Genomic DNA, 18156 nt, shown 5'->3' with positions numbered 1-18156 from the left:
TCAAAGACATCAAGAAATCTACTTCTATTTGGTCCAAATAGAGAGACATTTCTTAACTTCCCCTTTTCTTTTTGGGTTAACAGTTACACCACCATAGATTGCGGGAGCCATAGCATTGGGCTCCGTGACATTGCTTTTGATAAAGGTGTGCTGACTCACTTTGAGTCTTCCCTTTAGTAATTCCCCAGAAGTTTAAATTTCCCCTGTATTTGTTAGCATCTTCTTTACCTTGTAACAACAGGTCAATAATCACAGAAGAACTAGCTCATCATGCAGCCTTTTTGTATTTTCAACATGGAAGGACAGATAAAAAGAAAGCAAGAAATAAATTTCTTTTATCCTTTTGCCAGAATTCATTTGGACCGTTTAATTTTTGAACACTTGAAAACAATACACTGACTCTTCTAACGGGCAAATTGAATTGTTGTTTCATTACTATATACTATCCTCATCAATACAGACCTTAACACAAAATAACCAGGTCAAGAAGCCGAAAACTTTAATTAGCATGCAGAGCCTCATTAATCAATTTCTTTGCTGCCTCGCGGATGCATGAAAGGTTAGTTTTAATCTCGTTACAGAGTCTGCCTTCAACTAGGCGAACAGGCAACCACAACTTTGGTCGTACATCAACTGAATAGGAGAGAGTAGTCTGAAACTTTTGACTAAGCAAGGACTCGCTGTCTTCAAATTTTCCTCCATTGAACTGCACAACCGAACATTTTTCTGAAACTGTTAGCATCTGAACCGAAAAAACATGAAATCACATTCAGGTAAATGAGATGCAAGCCTACGAAGCATAGTGTTTCTTATATAAAGGTTCTACAGTCATTATGATGGTTGAAAACTATTCGAATGCAGGTTCAAATAGAGGTTGGCAACAATGTATCCACTGGCCCAACCACGAAGTCTACTGCTACTTCACACTTCATTACTGGTTTTCCTGATTGGAACCAGCTAAGCCATTTACACGAACCTTCCAGACGCTAAATCATACAAAGAAAAGTGAAAGCCTGCAGAATTTAAATAACATTTGGAAATATACACAATTTCACAAAAATATTATTTTGAATAATCTGTAGACAAGAATATGTTACCTGTTCAATAGACCACTTTCCTTCAAAAAGTTGAAAGTCACCTTCAATCATCTTAAATTCAATGTCACGTTTTTTCCCAGATGGAAAAATCTCAAGATCTTTCTCATAACAATCCAAAACTCCCTTAGCATTAAATTTGATCCCAAATGCCAAGTTCTGCTGCCCAATCTGTCAAATAGAATGAAAGATCATGAACAGATGCAAGTAAAAGGCCAAAAAGTAAATTTAACAGCAAATTTGACATAAAGACGAAGGTGAAAGTATACACATGAACACCCATATCCATGATTTCTCTCATGACACGTTGCAGATAAGACATCACAAAGAAGCACACTCAATGTCTGTAGATCCCAATTGAAAAACTTTTAAAAGTGCTACAATGTGCCCTCCTGGACGATTAAAACAGCGTTAAATACATTTTGGCGACCCATGAAGCCCATTTCAGTTCTCCAAATCATATAATACATATGGCCGGTTGTAAGCCTTCTCTGTAGTCAAATAATAAAGTCTATATTAGATGAACTAGAGTTTTGTTGGAACCTAAGAAGAAGCATTTTTCCTATGGGATAAAATCCATTATGATTAGGCCATTTTCAAATCAATTTCGACACTAACGAATTAGCCAATTCTTATGAATTTAACCAATTCACAGGAATAAAAATTCGAGAAATGAAAAAGATTAAGCAAACTCTCCTCAACAACAAAAAGTGGATAATTATCTGGAAGCAAAGCCTCTACGGGTGTATTGTGATACGATAAAAAGAGTCTTTAACAAATAACAATATGCCGAAACAAACAGGCACCGCTGCCTGCCATAACATAGAGAATGGAGAAAAAGAAAATAAAGAGAACAAATACCTGATAAAGGCGAACGAAGTTGTCATTCTTTTCAACAACTTGGCTGACAGCAAGATTAGGCACGAAGTCAGCCAACTTCTCGTAATCCGTCAAAATGTGCCACACAGTATCAAGACTTGCGTCAATTTCAATTTTGGACCGAATTCGCCGCGAATTCCTCCCAAGCTTCTTTATCTCGATACATACACCATCCCCATGTAGCGATTGTGTTTGTGACCCTGACCCCTCCTCTGACAAAACATCATCATCATCCTCCTCCTCTATATCTAATTCACTCGAATTTGTGTTAGAACAGTAAGAGGTGCCGTTGCGTTTGAATTGGGAAAGATTAAACTCGGGGGAAACACTTAAAATAGAATGGGGGGTCTTTTGAATTGAGGAACGAGTGGAAGTGAATGGGAATCTAGAAGTGGAGTGTGAGGTTGCAGTGGTTGCTGGTTTTGAGATCGGGAAGAAGAGAAGACAAGAGCCAGACGAGTCTAATGAGAGTGGACAGGCGCGCATATTTTGTTAGCACTTTGCAGTTGATAACAACATTTCTAATTCGGTTGTTAGATTCCAGGTTTTGGCATCAAGCCGTACAAGAGAATTCATAATCATAATCATTGCAGTGTCTGGACATTTGGGTGTCCACGTGTTTAGAATTTAAGATAATGTCTGTGTCCAATTCCTTCTACTTGATCCACATCCCAAACGAAACTGCCGTCGTACACGCTTGGGCTGGATCAAAAACTGAGGCTTGGACAGAAATACAAGTGAAGCCCCTACTTTGAAAATCTTACCAAATCCTCTTTTTTTTTTTTTAAAGAAAATTAACTTAAAGAGGTCGTGGTGAATGGGGTCCATTCTTTAGTAATCATGCAATTAAGTTTGTTCACATGTACTTTTACATTGTGATAATATATCTTCTCTTATTTTTTGAAATTTCTGCAACTCTCGATTTTTGAAGTCAGTGTTTATAATTATGCCCAGCTTTCTATTCATAATCTCAAGCTGATTTATTAGGTTTAACCCAAAGTTTATAAACTATTTTAGACTTGCCTTGTTAGTAAATTTACAGCAATAAACGTGAGATTATTAAGGAAATTAGTTGCTGCTGTTACTCCGTTGATTGAGCTAAAATTTAAAGTTACCAGGTCCTTTGAAAAATAATTACTTGGTAAATAAACAACATGACATGTCCAAACTAAAAAAATATATATTAAAAATAGAAGTAATGTGCGAATGAGACAAACTAATTATGTGGTTAGCCTTTAGACACTAATATTGAACTCTCCTAAAAATTTTTAGATGATATATTAAACAAAAATTTAAATATCTTTAAAATATTAGATCTACGCATTTTTGTAGACAAAAATGTTGTAGAACAATAATTTCGTTTTCACTTGGTAGATAATTTTATCTATTTAAAAAACGCGTTTTTAGGTGATACATATCAAAACTTTCATTATCATACAAAGGTATATATATGTATAACTATAAAGTTATAACTAAATTCCCCTTGAAATTTTAATCACTGCTCCAAGACCTAAGACCTACCCTTTGCTCATAATTTAGCTAAAGTAGTTATGGGTTGTGAGGAACTGAGGGTCCTATCATCTGGATAGGAGACTTTCCAGTTTAAATGTCAATGTTACTTTTCAAGTTTAATTAATAGAAAGCTTTACTTTCTCATAATAAATTTCTTGTCACTAGTTAATTATCTATGGTAATAAAACTATGATTATAAAGATGGGGCTTTGCAAACATATTAAAATTTTGTTTTCTATTGAGTTGTTAGGGCTAGTTTGGTAACACTGTAATTTTTAAAATAATTAATATTAGTTGTAATGTATAAGTAATCAATTATGAAGAGAGTCAGATAAACTATTGGTAAAATTTATTAAAATTTTGGTAACACTATAATAAACATATTAAAATTTTATTTTCTATTGAGTTTTAGGGCTAATTTGGTAACACTGTAAATTTTAAAACAATTAATATTAGTTGTACTGTATAAGTAATCAAATATGAAGAGAGTCAAATAAACTTTTGGTAAAATTTATTTTTAAATGTACTGTGAATTTTAAAAATATTTATATGTTTAGTAAATTTCAGTATTAAACTAATAAAATCTCACTATTAAACTGATAAAAGAATGTAAAATGATTGAATTTGATAATGATAATAATAATAATAATAATAATAATAATAATAATAATAATAATCATCATCATCATCTCTTTAAAGTTAGTGATAAATAAAATTAATAAGGATAATTTTAGATTCTTATAATAGATATGGAATTATATTAAATATAAAAATGATTCTAAAAATATGATTTTGAAAAATTACTTATTCTCCACTTTTTTAAATCTGTTATAATCTCAAATGGGCCCTTAGGGCCAGTTTGGTATAATTGTAACTTTTGAAATAATTGTTGTTAGTTGTATTATAGAAACAATTAGTTGTAAGGAAAATCAGTTAAGTAAAATTTATTTTAAAAAGTAATGTGAGTTTTAAAAACAGTTCATATGTTTGGTAAATCTATTGTTAAACTACTATGAGAATATAAATAACTGAATTAGACATAATGTTTAATCAAATTTATTTATATATATATATAAATATGCATATAAAATATTTTTTATTGTGTATATATAATAATTGATAACTAAAATAAAATATTTTATATTATTATTAGTAGTAGTAGTAGTAGTAGTAGTAGTAGTAGTAGTAGTAGTAGTAGTAGTGGTGGTGGTGGTGGTAGTAGTAGTAGTAGTAAATTGGGCTGATTTAGAAGAAAGCCTCAAATGTTGCACAAATCCGGGCCGGTCTAATCGTGTGGGCGGGTTTTCTGAAGAACAGTTCTTTACAAATCCGCCAACCAAAGACCCGTCGGAGAAAGCAAAGATACAAAATCAAAAGGCTTTCCAACCTAATAGAAGCTTCTTATTAGTTATCACTGGCTGCAGGCTCCAGCTGCGGCAAATTTGGGCGACCCCTATTACCTAATCCATTGTTATGGCTTCTACTGTCTCTACTCAGATGCGGCTGCATAGCCCCGCCCTCATTTTCCAGGTTAGCACTCCAATAATCTCACCCTACTTATATTGTAACTCTAAATCGATTTCATGTAACATTTAACCCAAGTAAGCAAAACGTTGAAAAACAAAAGTTTGAACAAGAAACAGTTTACCTTGGGACACGCTGATGCTCGCTCCTTGATAGTTCAGAGACATGTTCACATACCCAAATAGCTCGAAGTCTCTTACTCTCTGGTAATGCCAATTGGGTTCGTTGTATTTGGTCTGTTTATTTTTTAGGCGTGTTTGATTGAACGATGATTCCCACTTGGCCCACCTCATTAATTGCATTCAGTGTTCACACATTGATATGTCAATTCTCTGTCTTTACTGTTTTATTGAAATATGGCTGTGTAAAACTTAAGCCCTGGAGAGATGGGTAACAATCCAGTTCAGCCAACTGAGTTGAGTAAATGATTCCCGTTGACTCCTCAGAATACAAGTTTTCAGAGTTTCAGATTTACCCTGGATGTTGTTCAGACTACTATATTTTTATAATCTCGCATTTGGTGCTGGATTTAAATTCCATCTGCGCATGGCCTTTAATTATTGTAGGGTCTACAACTTGCACATTCGTGATTCATTTTCTTGAGGCTATACTTAGCTTAGCAAACATGATTCATGTGTATTTGCTTAAATTATGGAAAGTTCTCACTTTCTCCACTAATTCTACATTGTCTTGGCTCTATAATTTGCAAATACAATTCGTTGAGGTGGCCAGTGGTCCGTACAGAGCTGAATGTCCTCATTTTCTTTAATGGTCAGGTGTACATTATTTTGTGGCGTACTAAGATTAAGATATTCATAGCATTATTTCAAAGTCACATTCTAATTTGACCTTTTCCTTGGGTTGTTTTCTCTAATTGGAAATAGTTCTTCAATTGTTTTCAAATGTTCATCATTTTTTAGAACAGATTAGTCAAAACTTAGGTCTTGTGATTTTGCACAGAATATGTAACTTATGATGAATAAGATGGAAGATAGAATTGAGGTATGGTGAATCTAGAGTGTGCCATTTGCATAGTGATCATTTGGAATAATAACGATTCAAGAGTTTTGTTCTTATAAACTTTATTCATAGTTTTAAGACATTCTTTGCTTAGGCCAGGGAATCATATGCATTGCAATCCTTAGTTAAGAAAGTAGAAGCATGAGAAAATGATCGAACTTGATATGTCCTGCAAAATTGCTTAAATAGCTAGCAGGTTAAATGAGAATTTTATTTCATCCTGCTTGATTCATCTTGATTAGCGTTTCTAATTTGTGGATTGGTTTTGACTTCAGGGCAGTTATAGCCAAGGTGTTGCAAATGTTTGTATGCTACCTATGACGTCTAGCATTACAAATTCGCAGTCAGGTCATTGCCCAGCTTCTACTTTGAAGTTGTCTGGAAGAGCATTGACATCAAGATCCCACTATGCATCAAGCTTTCCCATCGTACAGCTTTCTAAAGCACCTTCTGTTAAGTATCGAAGAATGTTCTGTGTCAACTCAATGGCAAAGGTTAGTGAATTTCTTTCAACTATTCAAGCCCAAAAGTGAGTCTGTTATTGGTATGATTAACAAGCAGGGGATCGAACATTTTTCTCTGCCTGTAGCTTTGGCATTTATTAAGTATTTTCAGAGTGGTAATGGTAATGCCATTACAATCTTTGTAAGAAATCATGTTGAACCCTGTCTTAAAATACTCACTCCTATGAATTACATTGACAATTTTCTCATTGTCCTTCTGAGATTTTATATATTTGTATCCATTGTGGCATAACTTTTTTCTGAATTTTATAGTCTGTTCTGATGTGTTTGATGGTCTGCTGTTACCTTACATATTTACTTGATTGATTTTAGGATGTAGAGCTGCAAGCAAAAGTGACAACCAAAGTTTTCTTTGACGTAGATATTGGAGGTAAACCTGCAGGTAGAATAGTAATGGGCCTTTTTGGAGATGTTGTTCCGAAAACAGCTGAGAACTTTCGTGCACTGTGTACAGGTAAGCTTTGCTTAACAGTTCATCCTGTTTTTGAATTGACTTTTTAATTACTATGCATCAATAAACATCAATATTAAAATATCAAGCAGGTGAGAAAGGATATGGTTACAAAGGATGCTCCTTCCACCGTATTATTAAAGATTTTATGATCCAGGGAGGGGACTTCACTGAGGGAGATGTAAGCTCTGTTCCTCTTTTCAACCTCTTATTTATTTGTTGGCATACAAGATATGTGCTTTATTTAGTAGTGCTGATTGCTGAGCAGAAACTTTGTTTGTTTTTTGCTGACTGTAGGGAACTGGAGGCATCAGTATTTATGGTTCCAGCTTTGAAGATGAGAGCTTTGTCTGTAAGTTTGCAATATCCTCAGTTTTGTGCTTCTTCCCCATCTTCATTACTGTAGTAGGGATATTTGGAATTTAAGTTGAACATCTAGTCTTTTTCTTTGAAGGTAAGGGGTGGGTGAGGCCCAAATTAATTTTTTAGCCCTTTACTTTGCCCAAGATTTAAATTCGGGGTGGCTAGCCAAATAAAGTTTCTTGGAAACCAATCGATCAAGCCCCTGGGGGCAGTTGAAGAGCTAGTCTGATTGCTAATATATTGTGGTTACTTTTGGCAGTGAAGCATGTTGGACCTGGAGTATTAAGCATGGCCAATGCAGGTCCTAATACCAATGGGAGCCAATTTTTCATTTGCACAGTGAAGGTGAGATGGCAGCTTTGCTTTTTTTGTTGATTATATTTCTAGTTTCATGCTTCCACTTTTGCAGTCAAATTGATCACATAGTATCAGAAAATATTGTTTTATAGGCTATTTGAAAATCCAAATCATCCTTTGATAGAACTGATGGATTTGTGGCAACCATCTTAGAGTTTTAGCTATGGCTGTTGTTTGTTGTCTATACCTATCAATTGTGAAGGTCTACTTCATTATTTTATACACCATCAACACAAAGACAGTAAGACAGTATGAAGACACAAGATACAAGATTATTGAGCTGAATGCCTTGTCTGGTTAACTGTATAATATTTTTGGTTTTTTTATCACAATATTCGATAATGGTTGACATACAGGTTATTGTATCACGAATTGGTTATCTTGTATATAATCTTGTTAATTTTTATTCTGTAGACACCATGGTTGGACAACCGCCATGTTGTGTTTGGACATGTCATTGATGGAATGGACGTTGTGAGGAAACTTGAATCTGTAGAGACAAGCAGGACAGATTACCCAAAGGTGCCATGTAGAATTATCAATAGTGGAGAACTACCATTAGATGCCTGATCTGCCAGCTCTGATATCTTACCACAACCATAAAATACGACTTTTGTAATTCATCACTTTTGTGGAGCCAAATGGTTTTTGTAACTGTTATCTACATGAAAGCATGTTCCGCTTAGTTGAATTAGCTGAGAAACTCAAGAATAATACTCGGTAAGCTCATGGTAGAGCTGAATATGTACTATTGTTCGGTTGAATGTATATGTGCAGATTCCACTTGTAGTAAACAGTCAATAATACAACAGAGCGCTAATTTTGCAATTTCAAGTTTTTATTTATTGGTAGTTGTTCCCGGTGCCCGGGGGCTACTTACATGAGCGTTGTCTGCAATATAAAGCCACCTCACTATATTTGATTTTCTTTAGACAATCTAGAGGTTTGGTTTGATCTTAAGATTCATCCTTCAAAATACTTTTACAAACCACCACCTATGCAAGGACTGCGGTCTCAACTGCAGCTGGCTGAATGACCTGCTCAAGCTGCTCTCCTTCACCTTCCCATATTTCGGGTATTGCCTCTTTGATGTTGTGAATGCTGTTCAAGGCGTGGTCTGCTGGAGGCACCGGAACTGAGCTCCCCACCTGCCACAATTTTTACTCACTTATTACTATCTCTCTCTCTCTCATATATATATATATATATATATATGTATATATATATTCAGGGATTCATGCATGTTGCCGGGAAGCTGAATTTGCTGCTACACGTAACAAAGAAAAGGTTAACTTACAATCACGGTATGAAGACCTGCTGCCTTTGCACTTGCAATGTTTCGAGCACTGTCGTCAAAGAAAATCTGCAGGAGACGAAAATGAAAGTATTTTTATTTATAAATAAAATATTCAAAATTTTCCGAGATAATTTAAAAAAGGAAAACACATTACTGTTTTCTTTGGGTCAACATTTGCGATCCTAATAGCAGTTTCAATAGCTTCCAGTGAGGGTTTACAGAGGATCCTTTGGTTGGAGCTGAAACTGTTGTTCTCAATTCCGTCCGTGTTGTCGGCCGGTTGAAGACGGGGGTTAATAGTTTCAAAGCATATGATGCCTTCAAAACAATCTTCCAAGCCCAACCTGCCGAGAACTTCCATTGCATGCTTCTGATCAGCATTGGTGAAGATCTGGGAACACCAACAATCATTTTAGAATCGCCCTGTTATGGTGCAATTCAGAGGAACTTCTCTGTTAAACCGAAACAAGTCAGAGTTTGACATACTATTTTTCGCTGTGGCATGGAAAGTAGAAGGTTTCTTAATACTGGATCAGGCTTCAGCTTTTCGTAAGGTAATTTTCCGTGGACAAAAGCATGAAACTCATCATTGTCAAACTCATAACCAACAGCCTGAAATTTGATACTGAGACTTTCAATTTGTCCTGAAAAAATAACAATAATAATAATAATAGAAATCTAGAACCAGATACATTACCTTTAGACCGGCCATTGTTGTCCCGTGTTCCCGGTACAATTCCAAACACATCCTGGGTACTTCACTTTCATCTATGTGCAAGTGTTGCGACATGAACTCTAAAATCAAAATTACTCGGTGTCACAAGTCTCACATAGCTGTAGCCTGTAGCAGTATTAACATCAATATATCATAATCAGGGTTGTGATTGTATGGTACTACCTTCTATGTTCCTACGGCAGGCCAAGTTAAAACCAGTGCTCAATGGGTATAAAGTGTCATCCAAATCTGCAAAATATGTTTAGTTTCACAAATTAGTGCTTCTCTGTGAGCATTTTTGTGCAATTGCAACCACCTAGATGCCTTGGAACAGCCGATGATCAGAAATCGGGACGAAAGCTCAAACAAATGTTTGTTCAAAACTATAACATACCGAAGAGCAGGCACTCGTAATTGGCTGCAGTTGTCCTTCCCATGGTATCCATCTTCAAGGCCGGACCTGCAAGGAAGCTTCAAAAGATTGGAACAAAACCTAATGAAATCAGAATAAAATCGATGAAACTAAAGAGAACGAAGACCTAATGAACCCATCAGAAAGTGCTTTGAGTTGTTGGGCAGGGGAGAAAAACTCAAAGCTTTCAATATATGGACAAATCAACTTAGTGTTTCCCCTTTTAAAAAGGGCAGCATATTCATCAGATTCATGTACATACATTATGGTGATTGATGAAAGCAATGAAGCACAGTACTCTTTATCAACCACAAATTATAATAGAAATAATTAGTACTGACTATAAGAATAATATACAGCCTAAAACACATCAAAAGATTATGTGGTGCCAAGAGCACACTACCTTCAATTACAAAATGATTATAACAGCTCTGATGAACGAACCAGCAGTGCGTCTTAGTTGCCTATTTATACGAATTCAAGCACGACGTAGCCATTAAGCAATGTTGCGAATGATGTCGGTAAAACATCTGGTGAGGCGGCAAGCATATAGTTTGTTCACTTTATTACTTTTCTGAATTGTTTAAAATGTCATCATGTCTTCTGTTACCGGTCACTGTATGGCGTATGCATCCCATTAATACCCAAGTGGGTGTGTTTGAATTTCAATTTTAAAAAGAATATGCTGCGTGATCCAATGCATGTTGGTGACTGACTACCCCTCTTTATCTTACTTTATTTGTGAACCATGCATCAAGACTCATGCTTCGATTGCAATTAATGACTCAAACAAAGGGGTAATGCAATCAAAGCAAATGGGATGATGTACGTATAATTTTTTTTTAATCTAGTAAAGAAACTGGGAATCGATTCCAAAATGAAAATGGGCGAGATTATAGACAAGTGGGGAGCTTTAAGAATATATATGAGAATTATTCTTTTCGAAAGTTACCGGGGAATATTAAGTAAAGCCACAATAGATAATAAATTAATGTCGGTGTAACTTGACGTGTATCAAAAACAAATATTCGTTTTTGCAAACTAAAAGTGCTCATCTGTTGCTTGGATTTAGCTGTCTGTTCCAACTTCTAAATTGATTCCTCAGTTTGGCATTAATGCACTGATGGAGAAACTGGTTAATAAATGCGCATCATCATGGCAGCTCAAGAACTCTTAATTAACTCTCTCAACATGATTCGAGCCTTACGCACGCATTATTTACTCTCAAATGTTTATTTTTAGTGTAGCTTTAGGTCCACTCAAAAGACCTCTTATTATTTGAAGGGTGGTGATCTCTTATAAAACTTACCATTCACATCTTTTTCAAGCGATGTAGAATGTCACACTAAGAGCTTTATATTTAATCAATCCTTTTAGCAATTATGATCGTATCTTTGTTTGGTGCTGATCAACATTTATTATGTTATCTTCCATTATTTGAAAAAAAATAAAAAAATAATTACAATAAAACAAGTTAATATGTGATTTTGTAATTGCTATGCATTATTTTATTTATCAGTTGATACAAATTCAAAACGTGGAAGTTTTTATTATTCTGTTGGTATTGAGCAATAGTTATCTGATAAAAAATAATTCTTAATTAGAAGATTCCGTTATTAATTTGTTAAAAACAAAGCTTGCTATTAATGAAAAAAGCACTGTGTCGTCAGAGTGTATAAAAATGTGTGGGCCCCGGTACCACAAACCGATGTCCACCTCTATAAAACAGAACCATATATTTTGGTCCATGGAAGAGCCCATCCATTAAACCGACCCAAGCATACGGTATCACCCTTCATATACCCTCTTAGAGCCCCATCTTTTTTGCAGTGAAACTGTATGCTCGGGTCTGCTACACACCCTTACCCTGAAAGAAAGGGGTGCATTTAGCACTGCTCTTTCCTGGAAAGAATAATTTACTGTTGTCCAAGCTTCCTGCTTCTCGTTCGGACACAACGCTTCACAGTTGGCCACTAAATTTTTGTGTTAGAATTTTAAAATGATTCACTTTCCGACATACACGTATCACATATAACACAAAACAAAAATGCAATTGCAAGAATCAGAAATTAAAATCAAAATTAGGAACCAAATTTGAATTTCGCAGCCAATTTGCGCGCGCATGAATGAGTTGGTTAAACGACGTAGGTAAGCTCATCAACGGCCTCTCTCTTGTGGCCAAAGAAATCACCAAACGCTCACAAGCACTCCAGACCGCAAGAACGGGAGATGTTGAAACCCTAATTTCTTCATCTCTCAAGAAAGCCTTGGTTTCGGCCACCGAAATATCGGGTCTCACAAGAGGGACGGTTCGCGAGTTCACAAACCCTAAGCCGAAAGAATCCATCGTTTATTTTAACGATTCGTCTGACGTGGCACAGTCCGCACCATCTACTGATAAAGATGGCGCCGTTGATCAATTTGCAGCGTCGGTTAGAGATGTTTCAAATGACGGGGGGAAATTGGATGGGGAAAATGAAGCGAAGGTTCTTGAATCTTCTGTAGAGAAAGAAAGTTTGGTGAAAGAATTTGAGTCCATTGATTTGGGTGATAGGGTTGATGTGGACATAGAAAGAGAAGCGACCGCGAAGAGGCGGCGGCCGAGAGAAAGAAAAGTTCCTTCCACGCCCTTTTCTAGATTACTCGGGTGAGTTGTTTTATTATTTATTCAATTGCTCTGTTACAGACATGTGCTGTAAAAATAAACAACTCTAATGTAACGTAGGCGAATAATTTTAGTGCAGTTGTTTGCATATTGATGCTTAATGTAGAAAATCATTAATTCCGAAGTTGTATCATATGTTCTCTAGACTTTATTCCCTAACTAGTGTTGTTAAACTTCTAAAAGGTTTGCTGGTTTAGGAGCTGGTCTTGCTTGGGGAACAGTCCAGGAATCTACCAAGAGAATCATGTATGGTACACCAAGCTCTCAAGACAAGCAAGCTGCAATTTCCCCATTCTTATCTGATCAAAATGCAGAACGTTTAGCTTATGCACTATGTAGAATGCGTGGAGCAGCACTCAAGATTGGGCAGATGTTGAGCATACAGGATGAATCTCTTGTCCCTGCCCCGGTTGGTAGTTTTTTTTTTTTTTTTTAACTTTTATTTTGAATGTGTAATTGATCTCGGGGGGTTCACTATATTACTAAAGCAATAAATATTAAGAAAGAATTCTCTAGAATTTCTCCTTGAATAATTTATCTTCTCTAAAAAGGCACTCCTGTAGCTTTTAGAATTTGTCAGCAGTTAGAGCTGAAGCAACATTAAAGTTATAGATTTTACTAGCTCTGTTATGGCTTACGTAAGTATTTAGGAATGAAACAATGCAGTTAAATGTTTAGCATGGAGATTAAGCATATTGACAGCTTGGAATGCTGCCGCAAAACATATTCTACTGGGTTCAGGACTTGTGAGCACAACTTATTTTCAACTTGTTCGGTCTTTGGCCTGGCACTGGAGTGCAGAGAACACTTTTTTATGATGTTTACTATTATTATTTGTTTATTTATTTTTCTCTGCACTCTACAGCACTTATATTATAGTCTCACTATTGTTGCAACATCTTTTATTGTCGTCTTATAGATCTTGGCTGCTCTGGATATCGTCCGTCAAGGTGCAGACGTAATGCCAAGGTGGCAGCTTAATCAAGTTTTGGATGCTGAATTAGGTTCTGATTGGCAATCAAAGTTGACTAGTTTTGATTATGAACCAATGGCTGCTGCAAGTATAGGCCAGGTGATGCAATACGGCTGCATTTCCATTTTCCTGTGCAACTTATCGTCCTAGGTTTTTGAAGTTCAAAAACATAGAAATCTTTCTCTCTGTTATCCACCTAATCTTTATTATGCATAATGAAGAGTAGGAGTTCTAGTTCTCGTGGTTATAAACTTTTGAAAATGGGTTGGAAGTGATTAGTCAAATGTTATTGTTTATAGCAATGATTTTATACAGACTTTATCAACTTCTACTAACATAAGGCCCTTGCTACTTCTCCTGCCTCCACCTTTGTTATTTTTGTTACTCATTTTCCTTGTACATGATTTATTCCTTGGTTAATTTTGGTTTAGTTGGTAGGTTTCTTTTCTGATATTCAAAAAGTGAGCTGCTTTTATATATTAAAAATATTTCTTCATGATATTTAAAACACTGCACTTGACCTCGTAGTATTGGCAACAATTGTAGGTCCATCGAGCTGTCACAAAGGATGGTATGCAGGTTGCAATGAAAATTCAGTATCCTGGTGTTGCAGATAGTATTGAAAGTGACATTCAGAATGTAAAAATTTTGTTAGATTATACAAATCTAATTCCAAAAGGGCTTTATCTTGACAGCGCAATGAAGGTATGTACCTTTGTTTGAATGTGCATTTTTAATTGCTGTTATGTCAAAATGATTTGGGTATTGATACTTACATTAATGCATGAGAGTAGCTCACATAATTTTGGATTTTACAAAGCCTCCTGATTTCCTTTTTTGCTTTTTCTTGACCTCAAAAAGGAGAAAATAAATATATAATATGCTATGATTGTGTGATCCTCATGTATTCCGTCTCGTCACTGAGTTGCATGCTTCTAGTTCAATTGTATATTTGCATTAATCCCTTCTGTTCCACAAACTAGACATGGAGGGTTTCGTTCAAGCCCTGGAAAATAAATAAATAATTAAACTGTTGAAATTTCACGTGTATTTCTTTGCAGGTGGCAAGAGAAGAATTATCACGTGAATGTGACTATGAAATGGAGGCAGCCAATCAGAAACGCTTCAGAGATGTGCTATCAAATGCAAAAGGGTTTTATGTCCCATATGTTGTGGATGATACTTCTAGCAAAAGAGTTCTAACTACAGAACTTGTTTCCGGTAACCTTAGTATTTCATTTGTGTTACTCCTTTGCTTAAATTACAAGATCATTTTATCTGATAATGTAAACAATATATTCGTTGATCTTTGGTCATTGAAAAAGTACGGACTACATGAAAACAGTTGTTGTGGGGACTATTGCCTGATTGGATGAGTTACCTGATTTTAGGAACTTCATAACAAGGAAATAACTCTCTCTCTCTTTCTATTTCTTTGGTCTTTTGGGCTGCGGGTTTTTTTTTTGGGGGGGGGGGGGGGTGTCACGCCGGCAGGGGATATGGGACTACATGAAAACTGTTATTGTGGGGACTACTGCCGGATTGGATGAGTTAACTGATTTTATGAACTTCATAATGAAGTAATAGCCTCTTCTTCCTTTCTTTTCGTTTGTATTCCTGGGTGTCTCTGTGCGTGTGTTTGTTTGTCGGTAATGAGTCATTTGAGTTGCATCTGATTGTCGTTTTTAGTATTTCCTTTGAGTACTGGATGCAATTTATCTAGTGCAAGTGGTCACACTTACCTTATCTGCAGAATAAATGTTGCCTTCTATTTTAACTTTTTGTTGAAGAACATTAAAAGTAACATGGCTGATGGTTGGTGCCATTAGAATAAGTTGATTAGTAGAGTAGTACATCTTTTAAAGTTTACTGTTTAGTTGAAATGATGTTTATTTGCTACAGGCATACCAATTGATAAGGTGGCACAACTAAGCCAGGAAACTCGAAATTATGTTGGGAAAAAGTTGCTGGAACTCACTTTAATGGAGCTTTTTGTCTTCCGGTTCATGCAGGCATGTTTTCACGTCCTCCATGCCATTTTTTTAATTACTTTCTTTTTGGTGTTTGGCTGCACCAGAGGAAAGTTTTTGTTGTTAGTGATATGGATTATTTTTAGTTAGGACGGTTCCCGGTGTAGATTCAAATCTACAAGTTTGATAGCTTCCATAATCACCTGCTTTCTTGCATCTTTGCTAATATTAGAGATGGCTTAGCTTTCTCCCGTGGATCTATATTCTTATAGAAGGAAGATGCTCAAATCTGTTTCCTGAACTTAATAAAGGTGGCAGGATACAGCCCTAGAAAAGGGAGGGTTACTAGCATCTTCTGGTGAAATATTTAATAGGTGCTCAACTTGACTTTTAACTTGTTCTTAATCAGGTTGGATTGAGGTTACGTATAACTTAACCATTTCTGATAGCATCCAACTGATATATATTTTTAATCAAACAAATTGGAAGAGCTAAGGTTTAGATTTTGCTGTATTTAGAATTGATCTATTTCCAAATGAAAGTCACCTCTCTCTCAGAGTCAGAAGTAATCTGACCTGGTGTATTTCATGATTTTTCTGTATTGTGTGCTTCTGCTTCATGATTCTTTATTTTGCAACGTAATTGTTATATGAAACAAAATCCAGTATCTTATAATTTCCTCCTAATAGTTTATTTTCTTCTGTTGTGTGTTTTCTGGTGCAGACTGATCCCAATTGGAGTAACTTCTTATATGATGAGGCTACAAAAACAATCAATCTCATCGACTTTGGAGCAGCTCGGGCATACCCTAAAAGCTTCGTTGATGAGTATTTGAGAATGGTATATTCTGCTTCCCATGCACTTGCGAGTAACTAAGGTTTATGTTAAGTTACTCTAACCTAGGCTTGTGTTATCAACTAATAGGATGTTGACACGAGTTTGTTATAAAATAACTAAAACCTTGGCTGATTATCCTCTGGTTTATAAAGTAACTAAAATAGTTGGAATTTGACTTATTATTTTTTAACTGTCCTTTGACCTGGAGCTCGTCCTGTGCTAATTGCTTCTACATGTACTTTGATCAGGTTGTTGCATGTGCAAATGGTGACAGAGAATCAGCGATTGAGATGTCTCGAAGACTAGGGTTCCTTACTGGAATGGAAAATGTGATAATGTTAGATGCTCATGTTCAGGCTGCATTTATAGTGGGAATGCCATTTGCAAAACCAGGTGGCTATGACTTCTGTGCCAACAATATAACCCAAAGCATTTCAAACCTTGGGGCAACGATGCTTAGGCACAGGCTTACACCACCCCCTGATGAGGCTTATAGTCTTCATCGGAAGCTTTCTGGTGCTTTCTTAGCTTGTATCAAGATCGGGGCAGTTGTCCCATGTAGGGAATTACTACTAGATGTATACGAGCATTATCAGTTCGGTGAAGAGAGTGATGAGTTCTTGTCAAGTGGCTCAATATCGTCATAGTCTAATCAGTTTTGTTTCCAAAATTTTGATTGATTCGTACACGTGCAATAAGTTTGGGATGCAATTATCCATCCCATTATTGTATGAAATTGTTTAATTCCACAAATTGGAGTGGGTTCGTAGTTTGCTCCATCCAGTTGGGCTTGAGCTATACGGAGTAATTGATTTTTCACAATTCTTTGCCGGCAAAGTGAATCAGTGAAGATTCTGAATAAAACTTGAGATTATGGTTGGACAATTGTATTTTAAAAAATTATAGTAATAAAATATTTAATAAATATTTATTATTTTAATTTATAAGTTTAATTAATTTAATTTTATATTTATATGATAAAAAATTTATTATATTTTTATTAATTTTATTAAAATTATTATTTTAAAATTATATTTACGGTATATTATTAATTTTTTTATCGATAGTTAAGGATTTATTTTTAATTGTCTTTAAATTATACGATCAATTAAGGTGTTGCCTTCAAAATAATGTCATTTTCTTGTTGAATGATTTTTTTTTTATACTTATTTTGAACTTCAAATATCTACTCTACAGTAAGATGTTATTTATTTACACGACTCCAGTAAATATCTGGTGAAAATTATTGAATTAGGAATAATCTAAATATGGAATATGAAAAAAAAATGGAAGAACCGAAGAAAAGAGTAATTTAGCATCAGCCCCCAATTGTTTCGACCGCGTGGAATGTGCCTCCATTTTTGTTAAAAAAATCAGTTAATTCTACGGCTTAGGTTGTCATTAACTTAAAAGATCATACTACCCTCAGTTTGAAGTGAATTGAGTAAGTACCAACATACCCTTTACAACTTACAAAATTTACATTAAGAAATAAAAAATTATTGTAATAATATATATTTTTATATTTTTTAAAAATTATATTTGGGACATTATCCAAACGAA

The 18156-nt window shown here is 35.3% G+C and overlaps 4 protein-coding genes across 9 annotated transcripts; 2 read left to right on the top strand and 2 right to left on the bottom strand.

Annotated features, from left to right (window-relative positions):
* Window positions 1–349: 349 nt before the first annotated feature.
* Window positions 350–5196, bottom strand: LOC18050281. 2 transcript variants are annotated; one of them, XM_024189928.1, is made up of 4 exons: window positions 5134–5196; window positions 1956–2221; window positions 1098–1265; window positions 350–706 (listed from the first exon to the last, which is right to left on the bottom strand). In XM_024189928.1, exons 1-4 carry the CDS (start codon window positions 5174–5176, stop codon window positions 500–502), a joined length of 684 nt encoding a protein of 227 aa, XP_024045696.1. In that variant the 5' UTR covers window positions 5177–5196; the 3' UTR covers window positions 350–499. The 2 variants fall into 2 exon arrangements, with proteins under 2 accessions (XP_024045696.1, XP_006444651.1); XM_006444588.2 differs by lacking the exon at window positions 5134–5196 and having other exon boundaries at window positions 1956–2750.
* Window positions 4723–8552, top strand: LOC18050282 (peptidyl-prolyl cis-trans isomerase). Of its 3 annotated transcripts, none has more exons than XM_006444580.2 (7): window positions 4723–5015; window positions 6305–6523; window positions 6866–7007; window positions 7094–7185; window positions 7302–7356; window positions 7627–7712; window positions 8139–8552. In XM_006444580.2, exons 1-7 carry the CDS (start codon window positions 4959–4961, stop codon window positions 8292–8294), a joined length of 807 nt encoding a protein of 268 aa, XP_006444643.1. In that variant the 5' UTR covers window positions 4723–4958; the 3' UTR covers window positions 8295–8552. The 3 variants fall into 3 exon arrangements, with proteins under 3 accessions (XP_006444643.1, XP_006444642.1, XP_024045698.1); XM_006444579.2 differs by having other exon boundaries at window positions 4725–5015; window positions 7097–7185; XM_024189930.1 differs by lacking the exon at window positions 4723–5015 and adding an exon at window positions 5131–5215.
* Window positions 8542–10704, bottom strand: LOC18050280 (uncharacterized protein C24B11.05). 3 transcript variants are annotated; one of them, XM_006444583.2, is made up of 8 exons: window positions 10552–10704; window positions 10131–10196; window positions 9920–9985; window positions 9719–9816; window positions 9508–9633; window positions 9176–9412; window positions 9022–9087; window positions 8542–8872 (listed from the first exon to the last, which is right to left on the bottom strand). In XM_006444583.2, exons 2-8 carry the CDS (start codon window positions 10180–10182, stop codon window positions 8720–8722), a joined length of 798 nt encoding a protein of 265 aa, XP_006444646.1. In that variant the 5' UTR covers window positions 10183–10196; window positions 10552–10704; the 3' UTR covers window positions 8542–8719. The 3 variants fall into 3 exon arrangements, with proteins under 3 accessions (XP_006444646.1, XP_006444647.1, XP_006444648.1); XM_006444584.2 differs by having other exon boundaries at window positions 10131–10207; window positions 10552–10703; XM_006444585.2 differs by lacking the exon at window positions 10552–10704 and adding an exon at window positions 10276–10458.
* A 1255-nt stretch (window positions 10705–11959) lies between these two features.
* LOC18050279 (protein ABC transporter 1, mitochondrial) lies at window positions 11960–17411 on the top strand. The gene is made up of 8 exons (XM_006444577.2): window positions 11960–12795; window positions 12997–13222; window positions 13733–13885; window positions 14333–14491; window positions 14848–15007; window positions 15689–15798; window positions 16480–16596; window positions 16842–17411. Exons 1-8 carry the CDS (start codon window positions 12275–12277, stop codon window positions 17238–17240), a joined length of 1845 nt encoding a protein of 614 aa, XP_006444640.1. The 5' UTR covers window positions 11960–12274; the 3' UTR covers window positions 17241–17411.
* The last annotated feature ends 745 nt before the right edge of the window (window positions 17412–18156 follow it).

Source organism: Citrus clementina, unplaced genomic scaffold (assembly GCF_000493195.1).
Source record: "Citrus clementina cultivar Clemenules unplaced genomic scaffold, Citrus_clementina_v1.0 scaffold_3, whole genome shotgun sequence".
NCBI lineage: Eukaryota > Viridiplantae > Streptophyta > Magnoliopsida > Sapindales > Rutaceae > Citrus > Citrus x clementina.
Note: the sequence above shows the minus strand (reverse complement) of the source record. Positions and strands in the feature narration are given on the sequence as shown.